This window comes from Pan troglodytes, chromosome 1 (genome assembly GCF_028858775.2).
Source record: "Pan troglodytes isolate AG18354 chromosome 1, NHGRI_mPanTro3-v2.0_pri, whole genome shotgun sequence".
Lineage (NCBI taxonomy): Eukaryota > Metazoa > Chordata > Mammalia > Primates > Hominidae > Pan > Pan troglodytes.
The window spans coordinates 136,660,636-136,676,145 of record NC_072398.2 but is presented as its reverse complement, the minus strand read 5'-3'; the positions used below and the strand labels follow the sequence as shown (position 1 = coordinate 136,676,145).

General features: G+C 35.7%; 1 protein-coding gene across 7 annotated transcripts in view; it reads left to right on the top strand.

The window, feature by feature from the left end:
* Positions 1–15,304, top strand: part of ABCD3 (ATP binding cassette subfamily D member 3) — a 100,544-nt gene extending 85,240 nt beyond the window's left edge. For all 7 annotated transcript variants that reach the window (XM_016922715.3, XM_016922737.3, XM_016922704.3 and 4 more), the window contains 3 exons: positions 2,812–2,916; positions 11,801–11,857; positions 13,702–15,304. In XM_016922715.3, coding sequence (XP_016778204.1) covers positions 2,812–2,916; positions 11,801–11,857; positions 13,702–13,779 — 240 coding nt within the window. In that variant the 3' untranslated portion in view covers positions 13,780–15,304. The remainder of the gene's footprint in view (positions 1–2,811; positions 2,917–11,800; positions 11,858–13,701) is intronic.
* Positions 15,305–15,510: the final 206 nt, after the last annotated feature.

The following is a 15,510-nucleotide window of genomic DNA, read 5'->3' as shown; positions in this document are numbered from 1 at the left end:
AGTCATTCATTTATTAGATAGTTGAATGCTACCCATATATAAGTGTCAAGTACATGGTAGTGATTAAAACAGTCTCTGCTTTTCTGAATTTTTTTTTTTTTTTTGAGGCAGAGTCTCACTGTTTCACCTAGGCTGGAGTGCAGTGGCGCAATCTTGGCTCACTGCAACCTTCACCTCTCAGGTACAAGTGATTTTTTTTTTTTTTTTTGAGACAAAGTCTTACTCTGTTGCCGAAGCTGGAGTGCACTGGCACGATCTCAGCTTACTATAACCTCCACCTCCTGGGTTCAAGCGATTCTCCTGCCTCAGCCTCCCGAGTAGCTGGGACTACAGGCACACATCACCATGCCCAGCTAATTTTTGTATTTTTAGTAGAGACAGGGTTTCACTATGTTGGCCAGGCTCGTCTTGAACTCCTAACCTTGTGATCTGCCTGCCTCAGCCTCCCAAAGTGCTGGGATTACAGGCGTGAGCTGCTGCGCCCGGCCAGGTACAAGCAATTCTTGTTCCTCAGCCTCCCAGGTAGCTGGGACTACAGGTATGCACCACCATGACTGGCTAATTTTTGTATTTTTAGTAGATACGAGGTTTCACCATGTTGGCCAGGCTAGTCTCGAACTCCTAGCCTCAAGTGATCTGCCCTCCTCAGCCCCACAAAGTGCTGGGATTATATATGAAGTGCTTCAGAGGTGTTACAGAAAGGACCCACTTGGATTGTGGCTAGGGATGAGGGTAGGTTTGCCTGAGATGACATTATAAGCAGAAATCTGAAAGCTCTAAGGAACAGAATAAGGCATTTGAGACATAAGAAAAGAATGATGTGTGTTTAAGGCTCTAAGGTGTAAAGCACCTTGTTCCTAGCAGTTTAGAGGAGGCGGTGTTGGCTAGAATGTTGAGGTTAGAGTGTGAGTAGAAATAAGATTGTGCAGGTCTTGTAGACTGTGGTAAGGAGTTTGAGTTTTAAGTGAAATGGGAAGTTGTTGAAGGGTTTTAAGCCAGAGAGTGAAGTTCCCTGATTGACATTTGTGAAAGATGTTCTCTGGTTACATGGAGAGTGGACTGGAGAGGAGCAGCAGAAGTGGTAGGAGGCTACTTGTAGTCTATCCAGACAGGAGATGAGTGTGCTCTGGGCTAAGGGCATGTTTGTGGAGATGAGGAAAAGTGAGTGAACTTGAAACTTCACATTTCTTTCTTGAATGGACTTTTTAGTTCATTTTAAAAATAGCTGTGGGAGAGTGAAAGGGAAGAGGAAAAGGGAAGGACCAGACCAGGGAGGACTCCTGGCTTTCTAGCTGGAGCAACTGTTTGATAGTTTCATTTGCTGAAGTGTTCAAGATTAGGGAAGGGAATGGATTTTAGAGGGAAAATCTAGAAATTACATTTGAGTTTTAGACTTTTAACGTTTGAGAGTCCTGTGAGATACCCAAGTAGAAACTCAAAGAGAAATTTTTATTTTTAATTTTTTAAATGTTTTAAATTTAAAATGTTTGTTTTTTGAGATAGCGTCTTGCTGTTTCAGCCAGGCTGGAGTGCAGTGGCCTGATCATAGCTCACTACAGCCTTGAGCCTTGACCTACCGGGCTCAAGCCCTCCTGTCTTAGCCTCCTGAGTAGTTGGAACCACAGGTGAACACCACCATGCTTGGCTAATTTTTTTTTTTTTTTTTTTTTTTTTAAGAGATGTGGTTTCCCTGTGTTGCCTGGGCTGGTTTCAGACTCCTGATCTCTAGCAATGGCTCCTGCGACAACCTCACAAAGTGCTGGGATTATAGGCGTGAGCCACTGTGCCTGGCTGATATTTTTATATATCTGGAAATTTGAGAAGTATGAGTGAGAGATGCATATTGCAAGTTTATAAAATGTAAATAGTATTTGAAATCAGAAGATTGGATGAGATCACTGACAGAATACAGGAAAAAGGGGAGGAGACCTAGAAATTAGCCCTAAGGAGCTCCTGTATTTAATGGTCGAGTGAAGGAGAAAGTGCTAGAAAAGAAGCTGAGAAAGGATCCTCAGAAGTAGGAGGAAACTTAGGTGCATGGTTTCACTATCACTTTCTCAAGAAGGATGGAGTGGTCTTCTAAAGAGAATGTTGCAGAGAAGATAAATTAAGGATAGAAGAGTGCCCCATTGGTCTGAAACATGGAGATCTTGTCGGGGCAGATGACAAAAATTGGAATATCTGTTAGACAAAAGGTCAGAATAAACAATCCCCAGAAAATACATGGGAACATAAATGTAGGAAAATGTTCATCATTCCTGATAGTCAAAGAAATGTATGCTATAATTTTGATGTTAATTTTCATTTATAAAATTAGCAAAGGCTTAAAAAAAAGGAGCACAACCAGAACTGACAATGGGGATATAAAACAGGTACAATAAAAATTATTGGTGAGAATATTAATTGGTACCATTACTTAAGCAACAAAATATTTAAAATAGAGACCTTTTTGCGTTGGAGTCATCTAGTCTGAATTCTGAGATTTGGTTAAAATATGTACTCTGTAATCTTATTTGTTTAGTGAGCTTTCTTTAATACTAGTTTGAAACTTCCTCTCTCATCAGTCTTAAGCTTTGTGTTTTACTCTGAGCAATTAGTATTTCCCATGAAGTACGTTTTTCCCTTTGTTCAGGATGACAGCAAAAACAGTTATGTTTATATTGTTTCTATTTCTGGGAAGTAGATTTTTTGAATTAGAATAATTTTTATACTTTTGATTTACAAGACTACAAATGCATATTTAAGTTTGTTTCGGCTTACTAATTTTAGGTCTGCCTGTGTTTTACACAAAAATTTTTTTTTATGCTTCAGATGGCAAGATTATTTTATCATAAACCCCAGTTTGCCATTTTGGATGAATGCACAAGTGCAGTTAGTGTCGATGTGGAAGGCTACATTTACAGTCATTGTCGAAAGGTAAGTGTGCAGGTGCTCAGTTTGAGGAGCCACGGCCTCCTACCTAGTGTAAACTATGTCCAAATCTGTCCAAAGAGAAGATTCCAGGTCACTAAGTAACAAAATTTCTACTGAAAGATTTCTTGTTTTAATAAAGATTTAAAACATATGAATAAAAGAAAAAGAATTATAAATACAGTTCTGTATATAATTCTCATTATATATGGGAAATAGATTTAAATATGTTGTTTTATATAAGTGAGATACAAAAGATATCTCATATATAAATGAGATACAAAAGATATCTCATTTCTATATAAATGAGATACAAAAGATATCTCATTTCTATATAAATGAGATACAAAAGATATCTCATTTCTATATAAATGAGATACAAAAGATATCTCATTTCTATATAAATGAGATACAAAAGATATCTCATTTCTATATAAATGAGATACAAAAGATATCTCATTTCTATATAAATGAGATACAAAAGATATCTCATTTCTATATAAATGAGATACAAAAGATATCTCATTTCTATATAAATGAGATACAAAAGATATCTCATTTCTATATAAATGAGATACAAAAGATATCTCATTTCTATATAAATGAGATACAAAAGTTTTTAACTTTTATGTTAAAAGATTTATTTATTTATTTTTTAATTTATTATTATTATACTTTAAGTTTTAGAGTACATGTGCACAATGTGCAGGTTAGTTACATATGTATACATGTGCCATGCTGGTGCACTGCACCCACTAACTCATCATCTAGCATTAGGTATATCTCCCAATGCTATCCCTCCCCCCTCCCCCCACCCCACAACAGTCCCCAGAGTATGATGTTCCCCTTCCTGTGTCCATGTGTTCTCATTGTTCAATTCCCACCTATGAGTGAGAATATGCAGTGTTTGGTTTTTTGTTCTTGCGAAAGTTTACTGAGAATGATGATTTCCAATTTCATCCATGTCCCTACAAAGGACGTGAACTCATCATTTTTTATGGCTGCATAGTATTCCATGGTGTATATGTGCCACATTTTCTTTATCCAGTCTATCATTGTTGGACATTTGGGTTGGTTCCAAGTCTTTGCTATTGTGAATAATACCGCAGTAAACATATGTGTGCATGTGTCTTTATAACAGCATGATTTATAGTCCTTTGGGTATACACCCAGTAATGGGATGGCTGGGTCAAATGGTATTTCTAGTTCTAGATCCCTGAGGAATTGCCACACTGACTTCCACAATGGTTGAACTAGTTTACAGTCCCACCAACAGTGTAAAAGTGTTCCTATTTCTCCACATCCTCTCCAGCACCTGTTGTTTCCTGACTTTTTAATGATTGCCATTCTAACTGGTGTGAGATGGTATCTCATTGTGGTTTTGATTTGCATTTCTCTGATGGCCAGTGATGGTGAGCATTGTTTCATGTGTTTTTTGGCTGCATAAATGTCTTCTTTTGAGAAGTGTCTGTTCATGTCCTTCGCCCACTTTTTGATGGGGTTGTTTGTTTTTTTCTTGTAAATTTGTTTGAGTTCATTGTAGCTTCTGGATATTAGCCCTTTGTCAGATGAGTAGGTTGCGAAAATTTTCTCCCATTTTGTAGGCTGCCTGTTCACTCTGATGGTAGTTTCTTTTGCTGTGCAGAAGCTCTTTAGTTTAATTAGATCTCATTTGTCAATTTTGGCTTTTGTTGCCATTGCTTTTGGTGTTTTAGACATGAAGTCCTTGCCCATGCCTATGTCCTGAATGGTAATGCCTAGGTTTTCTTCTAGGGTTTTTATGGTTTTAGGTCTAACGTTTAAGTCTTTAATCCATCTTGAATTGATTTTTGTATAAGATGTAAGGAAGGGATCCAGTTTCAGCTTTCTACATATGGCTAGCCAGTTTTCCCAGCACCATTTATTAAATAGGGAATCCTTTCCCCATTGCTTGTTTTTCTCAGGTTTGTCAAAGATCAGATAGTTGTAGATATGCGGCGTTATTTCTGAGGGCTCTGTTCTGTTCCATTGATCTATATCTCTGTTTTGGTAACAGTACCATGCTGTTTTGGTTACTGTAGCCTTGTAGTATGGTTTGAAGTCAGGTAGTGTGATGCCTCCAGCTTTGTTCTTTTGGCTTAGGATTGACTTGGCAATGCGTGCTCTTTTTTGGTTCCATATGAACTTTAAAGTAGTTTTTTCCAATTCTGTGAAGAAAGTCATTGGTAGCTTGATGGGGATGGCATTGAATCTGTAAATTACCTTGGGCAGTATGGCCATTTTCACGATATTGATTCTTCCTACTCATGAGCATGGAATGTTCTTCCATTTGTTTGTATCCTCTTTTATTTCCTTGAGCAGTGGTTTGTAGTTCTCCTTGAAGAGGTCCTTCACATCCCTTGTAAGTTGGATTCCTAGGTATTTTATTCTCTTTGAAGCAATTGTGAATGGGAGTTCACTCGTGATTTGGCTGTTTGTTGTTGGTGTATAAGAATGCTTGTGATTTTTGTACATTGATTTTGTATCCTGAGACTTTGCTGAAGTTGCTTATCAGCTTAAGGAAATTTTGGGCTGAGACAATGGGGTTTTCTAGATATACAATCATGTCATCTGCAAACAGGGACAATTTGACTTCCTCTTTTCCTAATTGAATACCCTTTATTTCCTTGTCCTGCCTAATTGTCCTGGCCAGAACTTCCAACACTATGTTGAATAGGAGTGGTGAGAGAGGGCATCCCTGTCTTGTGCCAGTTTTCAAAGGGAATGCTTCCAGTTTTTGCCCATTCAGTATGATATTGGCTGTGGGTTTGTCATAGATAGCTCTTATTATTTTGAGATAGGTCCCATCAATACCTAATTTATTGAGAGTTTTTACCATGAATGGTTGTTGAATTTTGTCAAAGGCCTTTTCTGCATCTATTGAGATAATCATGTGGTTTTTGTCTTTGGTTCTGTTTATATGCTGGATTACATTTATTGATTTGTGTATATTGAACCAGCCTTTGCATCCCAGGGATGAAGCCCACTTGATCATGGTGGATAAGCTTTTTGATGTGCTGCTGGATTCGGTTTGCCAGTATTTTACTGAGGATTTTTGCATCAATGTTCATCAAGGATATTGGTCTAAAATTCTCTTTTTTTGGTTGTGTTTCTGCCTGGCTTTGGTATCAGGATGATGCTGGCCTCATAAAATGAGTTAGGGAGGATCCCCTCTTTTTCTGTTGACTGGAATAGTTTCCGAAGGAATGGTACCAGTTCCTCCTTGTACCTCTGGTAGAATTCGACTGTGAATCCGTCTGGTCCTGGACTCTTTTTGGTTGGTAAGCTATTGATTATTGCCACAATTTCAGCTTCTGTTATTGGTCTATTCAGAGATTCAACTTCTTCCTGGTTTAGTCTTGGGAGAGTGTATGTATCGAGGAATTTATCCATTTCTTCTAGATTTTCTAGTTTATTTGCGTAGAGGTGTTTGTAGTATTCTCTGATGGTAGTTTGTATTTTTGTGGGATCGGTGGTGATATCCCCTTTATCATTTTTTATTGTGTCTATTTGATTCTTCTCTCTTTTTTTCTTTATTAGTCTTGCTAGCAGTCTATCAATTTTGTTGATCCTTTCAAAAAACCAGCTCCTGGATTCATTAATTTTTTGAAGGGCTTTTTATGTCTCTATTTCCTTCAGTTCTGCTCTGATTTTAGTTATTTCTTGCCTTCTGCTAGCTTTTGAATGTGTTTTCTCTTGCTTTTCTAGTTCTTTTAATTGTGATGTTAGGGTGTCAATTTTGGATCTTTCCTGCTTTCTCCTGTGGGCATTTAGTGCTATAAATTTCCCTCTACACACTGCTTTGAATGCATCCCAGAGATTCTGGTATGTTGTGTCTTTGTTCTCGTTGGTTTCAAAGAACATCTTTATTTCTGCCTTCATTTTGTTATGTACCCAGTAGTCATTCAGGAGCAGGTTGTTCAGTTTCCATGTAGTTGAGTGGTTTTGAGTGAGATTCTTAATCCTGAGTTCTAGTTTGATTGCACTGTGGTCTGAGAGATAGTTTGTTATAATTTCTGTTCTTTTACATTTGCTGAGGAGAGTTTTACTTCCAAGTATGTGGTCAATTTTGGAATAGGTGTGGTGTGGTCCTGAAAAAAATGTGTATTCTGTTGATTTGGGGTGGAGAGTTCTATAGATGTCTATTAGGTCTGCTTGGTGCAGAGCTGAGTTCAATTGCTGGGTATCTTTGTTGACTTTCTGTCTTGTTGATCTGACTAATGTTGACAGTGGGGTGTTAAAGTCTCCCATTATTAATGTGTGGGAGTCTAAGTCTCTTTGTAGGTCGCTCAGGACTTGCTTTATGAATCTGGGTGCTCCTGTATTGGGTGCATATATATTTAGGATAGTTAGCTCTTCTTGTTGAATTGATCCCTTTACCATTATGTAATGGCCTTCTTTGTCTCTTTTGATCTTTGTTGGTTTAAAGTCTGTTTTATCAGAGACTAGGATTGCAACCCCTGCCTTTTTTTTGTTTTCCATTTGCTTGGTAGATCTTCCTCCATCCTTTTATTTTGAGCCTATGTGTGTCTCTGCACGTGAGATGGGTTTCCTGAATACAGCACACTGATGGGTCTTGACTCCTTATCCAATTTGCCAGTCTGTGTCTTTTAATTGGAGCATTTAGTCCATTTACATTTAAAGTTAATATTGTTATGTGTGAATTTGATCCTGTCATTATGATGTTAGCTGGTTATTTTGCTCGTTAGTTCATGCAGTTTCTTCCTAGTCTCGATGGTCTTTACATTTTGGCATGATTTTGCAGTGGCTGGTACCAGTTGTTCCTTTCCATGTTTATTGCTTCCTTCAGGAGCTCTTTTAGGGCAGGCCTGGTGGTGACAAAATCTCTCAGCATTTGCTTGTCTGTAAAGTATTTTATTTCTCCTTTACTTATGAAGCTTAGTTTGGCTGGATATGAAATTCTGGGTTGAAAATTCTTTTCTTTAAGAATGTTGAATATTGTCCCCCACTCTCTTCTGGCTTGTAGAGTTTCTACCGAGAGATCCGCTGTTAGTCTGATGGGCTTCCCTTTGTGGGTAACCTGACCTTTCTCTCTGGCTGCCCTTAATATTTTTTCCTTCATTTCAACTTTGGTGAATCTGACAATTATGTGTCTTGGAGTTGCTCTTCTCGAGGAGTATCTTTGTGGCGTTCTCTGTATTTCCTGAATCTGAACGTTGGCCTGCCTTGCTAGACTGGGGAAGTTCTCCTGGATAATATCCTGCAGAGTGTTTTCCAACTTGGTTCCATTCTCCCCGTCACTTTCAGGTACACCAATCAGATGTAGATTTGGTCATTTCACATAGTCCCATATTTCTTGGAGGCTTTGCTCGTTTCTGTTTGTTCTTTTTTCTCTAAACTTCCCTTCTCGCTTCATTTCATTCACTTCATCTTCCATCACTGATACCCTTTCTTCCAGTTGATCGCATCGGCTCCTGAGGCTTCTGCATTCTTCACGTAGTTCTGGAGCCTTGGTTTTCAGCTCCATCAGCTCCTTTAAGCACTTCTCTGTATTGGTTATTCTAGTTATACATTCTTCTAAACTTTTTTCAAAGTTTTCAGCTTCTTTGCCTTTGGTTTGAATTTCCTCCCGTAGCTCGGAGTAATTTGATCGTCTGAAGCCTTCTTCTCTCAGCTCGTCAAAGTCATTCTCCGTCCAGCTTTGTTCCATTGCTGGTGAGGAACTGCGTTCCTTTGGAGGAGGAGAGGCGCTCTGCTTTTTAGAGTTTCCAGTTTTTCTGTTCTGTTTTTTCCCCATCTTTCTGGTTTTGTCTACTTTTGGTCTTTGATGACGGTGATGTACAGATGGGTTTTTGGTGTGGATGTCCTTTCTGTTTGTTAGTTTTCCTTCTAACAGACAGGACCCTCACTACTGATTTCTTCTCTTCTTTCCTTCCTTTTTCCTTTTTTTCCTTCCTAAATGATATAGAAATTTTAGGTAGTCATATAAAAGATATCTCATTGATATATAAATGAGATATAAAAGATATCTCATTTATGTAAAACAACATATTTAAATCTCTTTATAATTCTCTTTCTATATGGGAAATAGATTTAAATATGTTGTTTTATATAAATGAGATATAAAAGATAAAAGATATAAAAGATATCTCATATATAAATGAGATATAAAAGATATTTATATATAAATGAGATATAAAAGATATCTCATTTATATATAAATGAGATATAAAAGATACCTCATTTATATAAAACAACATATTTAAATCTATTTCACTTTACCTCATTACTTAGAGTTAATAAACTGACCTTTTCTTAATTTTTCCATTAACTTTATCTGAACATTAGAGTTTTTTAATGAATAAAACTCAACATTAATTATTTGGCAATTTTTAATTTATCTGTTTTATTTTCTAGCCTGAGCAATATTTTACCAAAGCTGCTTTTAGTAGCTAAATCTGAGGCTATCTTTATTGGTTCCATTCTTTAAGTAATTATTCAATAGTATCAGTTTTCTTTCTTTGAGAAATTGTTACCAACATCTATACTATGGTTAAATTTTGGAACAAATGTAGTATATCCTAGCTGTTTTATAGTTTCTATATAAGTAAATGAGGTAGATGAGGATTTTTAACATTTTGTATGTGTTCTTTGGGAGTTCTCAATAAATAAAAAAGGTCATATTGAGTATATATATTATGAATTCCTACTATTCCAAGTGTGTTCATGATCAGCAGCAGCAGTGTCACCTAGGGGTTTGTTAGAAATGCAGAATTTCAAGCCCTGCTAAATCAGAATCTGCATTTTACCAAAATTCTAAGATGATTCAAATGCGCATTAAAGTTTGAGAAGCACTGGCGTGATGATGAAAGAATTTGCTATTCTTTGTAGAAAGATTTTAACTACTGATTTTATCTTGTTAATGATTTATTTTCTATTCTTGAATTTGCCTTGGTAATATATAATCATACATTTGTTCATGTTGGTTTTCAAATATATAGGTATTAGAGATGTTTATGGTATTCTCATGTACATAAAACCATGTAGTCTGCAGTTGATTCAATGACATAGCAGCTCTTTGCTGGTAATTTTGACCACGTGATTTCCTCTTATGCTCTAGCTATAGGCTTGAAGTCCCCACATAAGACTGTATAAATTCTATAAAACATCAGTTCCATTTAAAAGAAAATTCATATGGGGCCTCATTGATAATTTAAATTACTGTGATACCACTTAAACGTGTATAAACATGATGAGGTGTGAATTCCTTAAGCTTAGAGCTCTTTTACAGCTACAAAACTAATATAAACTTACACATTAAATACAGACAAAACTTAAATACAGTTTCAAATTCACAACATTAAAGAGACCTATGATACCGTTTAGATGAAACTAAACCAGTGGTTTGGGATTTAATTAAGGAAAGATAGAATCTGAGGTTCAAATTTCATTATTTTGCATTTTGCTTTTTATTTTGACTTATATACTTCATATATTTTTTGTATCCTCGTGTAAAGAATGTGTGCATTAAGAAGATGTCTAATCCAATTATTGTAGTATCATAAACAGAGAAATAATACCTTAAATGAGCTCTGAAAAATCAGAAAAGTGTGGTATGGTTGAAATATATGTTTTATTAATACTGATAATATGCTTATTTTATTATGCAATTCCTAACCAATTTAAGAACCTTTTTACAGTGCAGCCAAACTTATTACACATTAGAAGTTTTATGTTATATCACTTTGGCAATCAGAGGTGTAAATACAAACCGAGGAACTTGAATCTCATGGTAAAAATGATCTAGAATATACTTATAATGATCTTTTAAAAATTATCGTCAAAATGAAAATAAAATTAAGAAACCATGGTGGAAATTTCCCAGATACCCTAAGCATGCGTTTGCCAGCCTTGAGTGATCCACTTGGAGGAACAGTGACCCAGAGTGGGGTTTCTCAGTCCTGGCACTATTGACCTTTTGACTGTTAATTCCTAGTTGGGCAGGGTTGAGGGTTGCTGTGCACTGGAGGATGTTTAGAAAGCATCCCTGGCCTCTGCCCATTAGATGGCAGTAGTGCTTTCAGTTGTGAAAATAAAAATGCCTCCAGTCATTGCCAAATGTCCCCCTGAGGGACAAATATCACTGACCTCCCCACCTTGGTTGAGAACCACTGATCTAGAGCAACTACAGCTATTATCTATTAATGTTTTTTTTTTTTTGAAAATCTGAAGTACAGATCTATAAATACGTATTCACAATCTGAAATCCAGAAAGTGCTTAAATTTAAAACATTTTTCATAATTTTGTAGCAAGCTCACTGGGTAAAACTTCGCCTAAGCTAACAAAAGATATTTAAACTCTATATGTCTCAATATCAGTGTCCATGTGTGTTGCTACAGAAACATTTATGTGTTTAATTATAAAATTCTGCCTCAGAACTCTCTGGGGGTGTTAAATAATACATTTTCAAAATCTGAATTCCAAGACACATTCCAAAACAGTAGTTTACGGTAGGGGATTATGACCCTGTATTTGAAAAGCAAGTTGACTGTCAACAATGCTATACTGATTTAATTTTTCCTGATTTTGACCTTTGGCTATTTTTATCCTTCTCATATTCCTCTCATATATTTTTCACAATAAAATAGGAGACATGATAGGAGATATGTTTTTTGCCCAAAAGAAAATAGTACACTTAATGCCAGTACCTGGTAGTTTTTATTATGTGGTTGATGGCCAGTACTTTCCATTGCTATAAACATTTTGCATCCAGTTGTAAATTTTTTCTCATTGACATTGCTTTTTAACTTTAGTCACTGAAGACTGTCCTCTTAACAGCTTAAAGTACATGGACTAGTTTAATTTGTGACTCTGTTACTGATTAAACCTAAATCATTTTCTTTGTATTAGGTTGGCATCACTCTCTTCACTGTGTCTCATAGGAAATCTCTTTGGAAACATCATGAGGTTTGTATTTCTTTCATTGAATGGTACAGTGAAATTTTATTTTCTTTAAAATATGAATTCAGGTTAATATGGTTTTAGATTTTATGGTTTGTATTCCCTTAAACATATGTCTTAAGGAGAAAAGGTGGTTTTGTTTTATAAAATAGGATTTTCTTAAATATTATAGTTGTCAGTTTTGAAAGCAATGGTGTAACAGTTTTTCTCCAGTTTTATAAGTGACTCTTATCTGTTAATAGTAACTGACTAAACTTTGCATAGTCTTATCACAAATATGGTGAAGTAAACTTTTCTTATCCAGCAGTGACAGAGGAGAAAAAGTCTTAAGAAGAATTAGATGGCAAAAAATTTAGGGACATTTTTAATAGAGGTCAGGACTACAAGGGGGAAGATTGAATAACATAAGCTATGTTTATCAATGTACTGTAGTAAGTAGGATTCATTAGGTAGTCACTATAATTTACAAAGATATTCAAATGAGGCTTACATTGGTGCACGTGTATTACTTATTCTGGTGCTTCAGTAGTGCCATTCTCACTATGTCAGTTCTTTTCAACTCAATGTGAAATGCTCAAAACCTGAAAGTAAACCCAGTTTAATTCTCTTTCTTTCCTCCTCCCTCCCTCCCTCCCTTCCTTTCTTCCTTCCTTTCTTTTCTTCTTTCCTTTCTGTCTTTCCCCCTTCCCTCTTTCCTTTCGTCTCTTCTTTCCTTCTTTTCCTTCCTAAATGATATAGAAATTTTAGGTAAAAGCAAGGGTTTGAGAAAAATTGGAATAATGGTAAAGGTGCCTTGTTCCACAAAATACATACCTGATTAAGGACCTTTTTTTTGCCAGATACTGAGCTAAGTGTCATGAGGGATGCAAATTAATTACAGTTTTTACCTTCAAGAACTTTAGGATGTAGATGATAGTCTACAAGTGATAAAATGAAGAGCATAGGATTTGAAGTCAGCCTGGGTTCAGGCACCAATGTTTCTAGCCTCAGTTGTTGCTTCCTTTGTATAATGAAGTTATTGAGCCTTACCTTCCTATCTCTTAGATTACCATGAAAATTAGACAGGTAGCCTATATGAAAGTACTTAATAAAATTCAGTGAAATTCTATATAACTGTGTGACTTTTAAAGATAGCTTTTATTATTTTATGGCATATTATAACTTGTCAATTTTTCATGAACTGAGCAGGAAATTGAATAACTAGAAATCAAAGCCATTTAAAATATAGCCAAGCCTTTATGTTTTCTCGGAAGTTCATAAGTATTATAGCCATAGGACATTGAGAGGAATTGAGAGCATTTGGGTTTCACCCTTCCTCTTCTTTTGGAGGTATAGACAAGTAGCAAAATAATCATCACGCCAGTGATCATGTGAAGGAGGGGAACACAACTAGAATGTGAGGGGCCAGGATAGCTAAGAAATAGTAATACAGAAAATGGAAACTCAGAAAGCTTTCTGAAAATAAGCCACTAAATAAAAACAGAAGGCTTTGTAACTGCTGTTGTGTCTTCAGAGGTTAGGATATATCGGCAGTTTTTATAGCTCTTTTTCCCCTCTACTAAATTAAAAACAAATAAAAAACCTTAAGCTGGAGATTTCAAGCTGATTAGGAAATCAGGCTACAGGAAACAATACTGACTGACCTATGGAACAGTCTTGCATTTAGCACAGTTTAACCTACTGGTAGCTGAGATCCTTGGTCATGGAGTTACGGAAGCATTCTGATTTGTGGGATGCTTACAGATTTAGCTCCCTTAAAATAATGAGGAAGTCTGTATTTTACTTTTCATAAAGGACAGTACTATATTCACTCTTAGTTACTGACTTTTTTTCCCCCTTCTTTCCCATAGTACTACCTGCATATGGATGGCAGAGGCAACTATGAATTCAAACAGATAACAGAAGATACAGTTGAGTTTGGCTCTTAGAGAAATCTGGAGAACTATACCTGCTTCAGTGAAATAATTACAGAATATACTTAGAAAGGCAAAGTACATTGTAAAATAAAGTTGAGCTTAGTTTTTTTTAAAAAAAAACAAAGCAACAAATTAGATACAGAATAATGGAGAACAAGTTGTTAAAACATTTAATATTATATAGGATATTGCTAATTGTGTATATGTTGGTTTAATTAATAATATGTACTAAGAATGTCCTTATTCTTGTGGTTAAAAACCTGCCTAAATTAAATTGGGCTTCAATCACTGTAACCTGATTCATCCTGGGATGTAAACCATTCGAAGTCAGCTAATTGGACTTTTATGGCTCTATCTTTTCCTTCAATGAAGAACCCTATTTAAAACTGGGTCATCATTTGTCCTGTTCTAGCAAGATAGTCTTCAGTTTCATTTTCCTGTGCCCTATGGTAGTTGGAAACAAATCATAATGTATTATTTAAATGTTTAACATCATTGCATAACAGCGTTTATTATACAGTGGCAGATTTCTTTAGCTGCCACAGTAATACTCATTCCTTGTGTGTGTCTTGGAGTGCATTTGACTCCAGGAAAAGCCATTTTGGTTTTCCTTAACTAAATGATAAATGTACCCCTCTCAGTCTGCAGTATTGAGTTGTTTAAAGTATATGTGCAGTCTTGCTTACAAGGAGGGGTTACCATGTATCACACCTAATCTTCCCAATGTTTGGGATATTAAAACACAAAGTCCTTAACATGCCAGGCTCAAGGTCTTATAAGAGTTTTAGATTTTTAAGAGAATTAGACAAATTTGTGTGTGTTAGAAGCCCATTCATTAGAAGTGTGGTGGTTATTTGGTATTAAACTCCAAATGAGCCATAGGAAGGCACTACATGAAATAATGCACTGAGTATGCAATGCTATCACTGTCTTTGACTGTGATTTTATGTTTAAAAAGTATGTTCTAAAATTATTATATATACATGGGTGAATTATGTTTCCGAGGCACTGTTTTATCTCTGTGAATCTTGAATAACTTTTTTATATTTGGGTTATGATGTCAAACGATCCTAAGAGAAGATGATTTCAGTTCATCAAATCATCATTAATGACTTTATGTATTATTTGCACAGGGAGAATTGAAACTGAGTATAATCAATAAGCTAGATACGAAATCAGTTTCTCAAACTGAGCTTCAGAAAGGGGCATTTTGTACTCTTGTTTCTGCATAACTGGTTTTGTTTTTTTGCAGAATTAACTATAACAATCACTGGCTACCGAAGTAAACTGATGTACTGAATTCCATAATACGTAACATTCAATTTTTACCACTTCTGTTTAGCGAACTTGTATACTTATTTTCTGTTCAGATTAAAAAAAAAAAAAAACTCAGATATCCTATACAACCTTTGCTTGTTCTTTTTATTCTGGTATCTAAATACTGAGAAGTTCATTTATAATTCAGCCTTGACTTGAAAACATAGATAGTTTAGTCTTGACTTGAAAAACACAAAAATAAATTCAGAAAATGCTTTTAGCACAGTGTCTCTTTTTTAAAGTTTTGCCAAGTGTGGTTTTTAATTGAATGAATTTCTCTTTTAGAAAAGTTCAGTAAAATCTGTGTACCTGACAAATGCTACCAAACAGCCAGGAGACCTTAAAAGATACTATTCGTCTTGGAAAAGATTTTAAGGCATGGGAAAGTTTCAGATTTTCAGATTTCTGGGTTACCTTAAACCTACT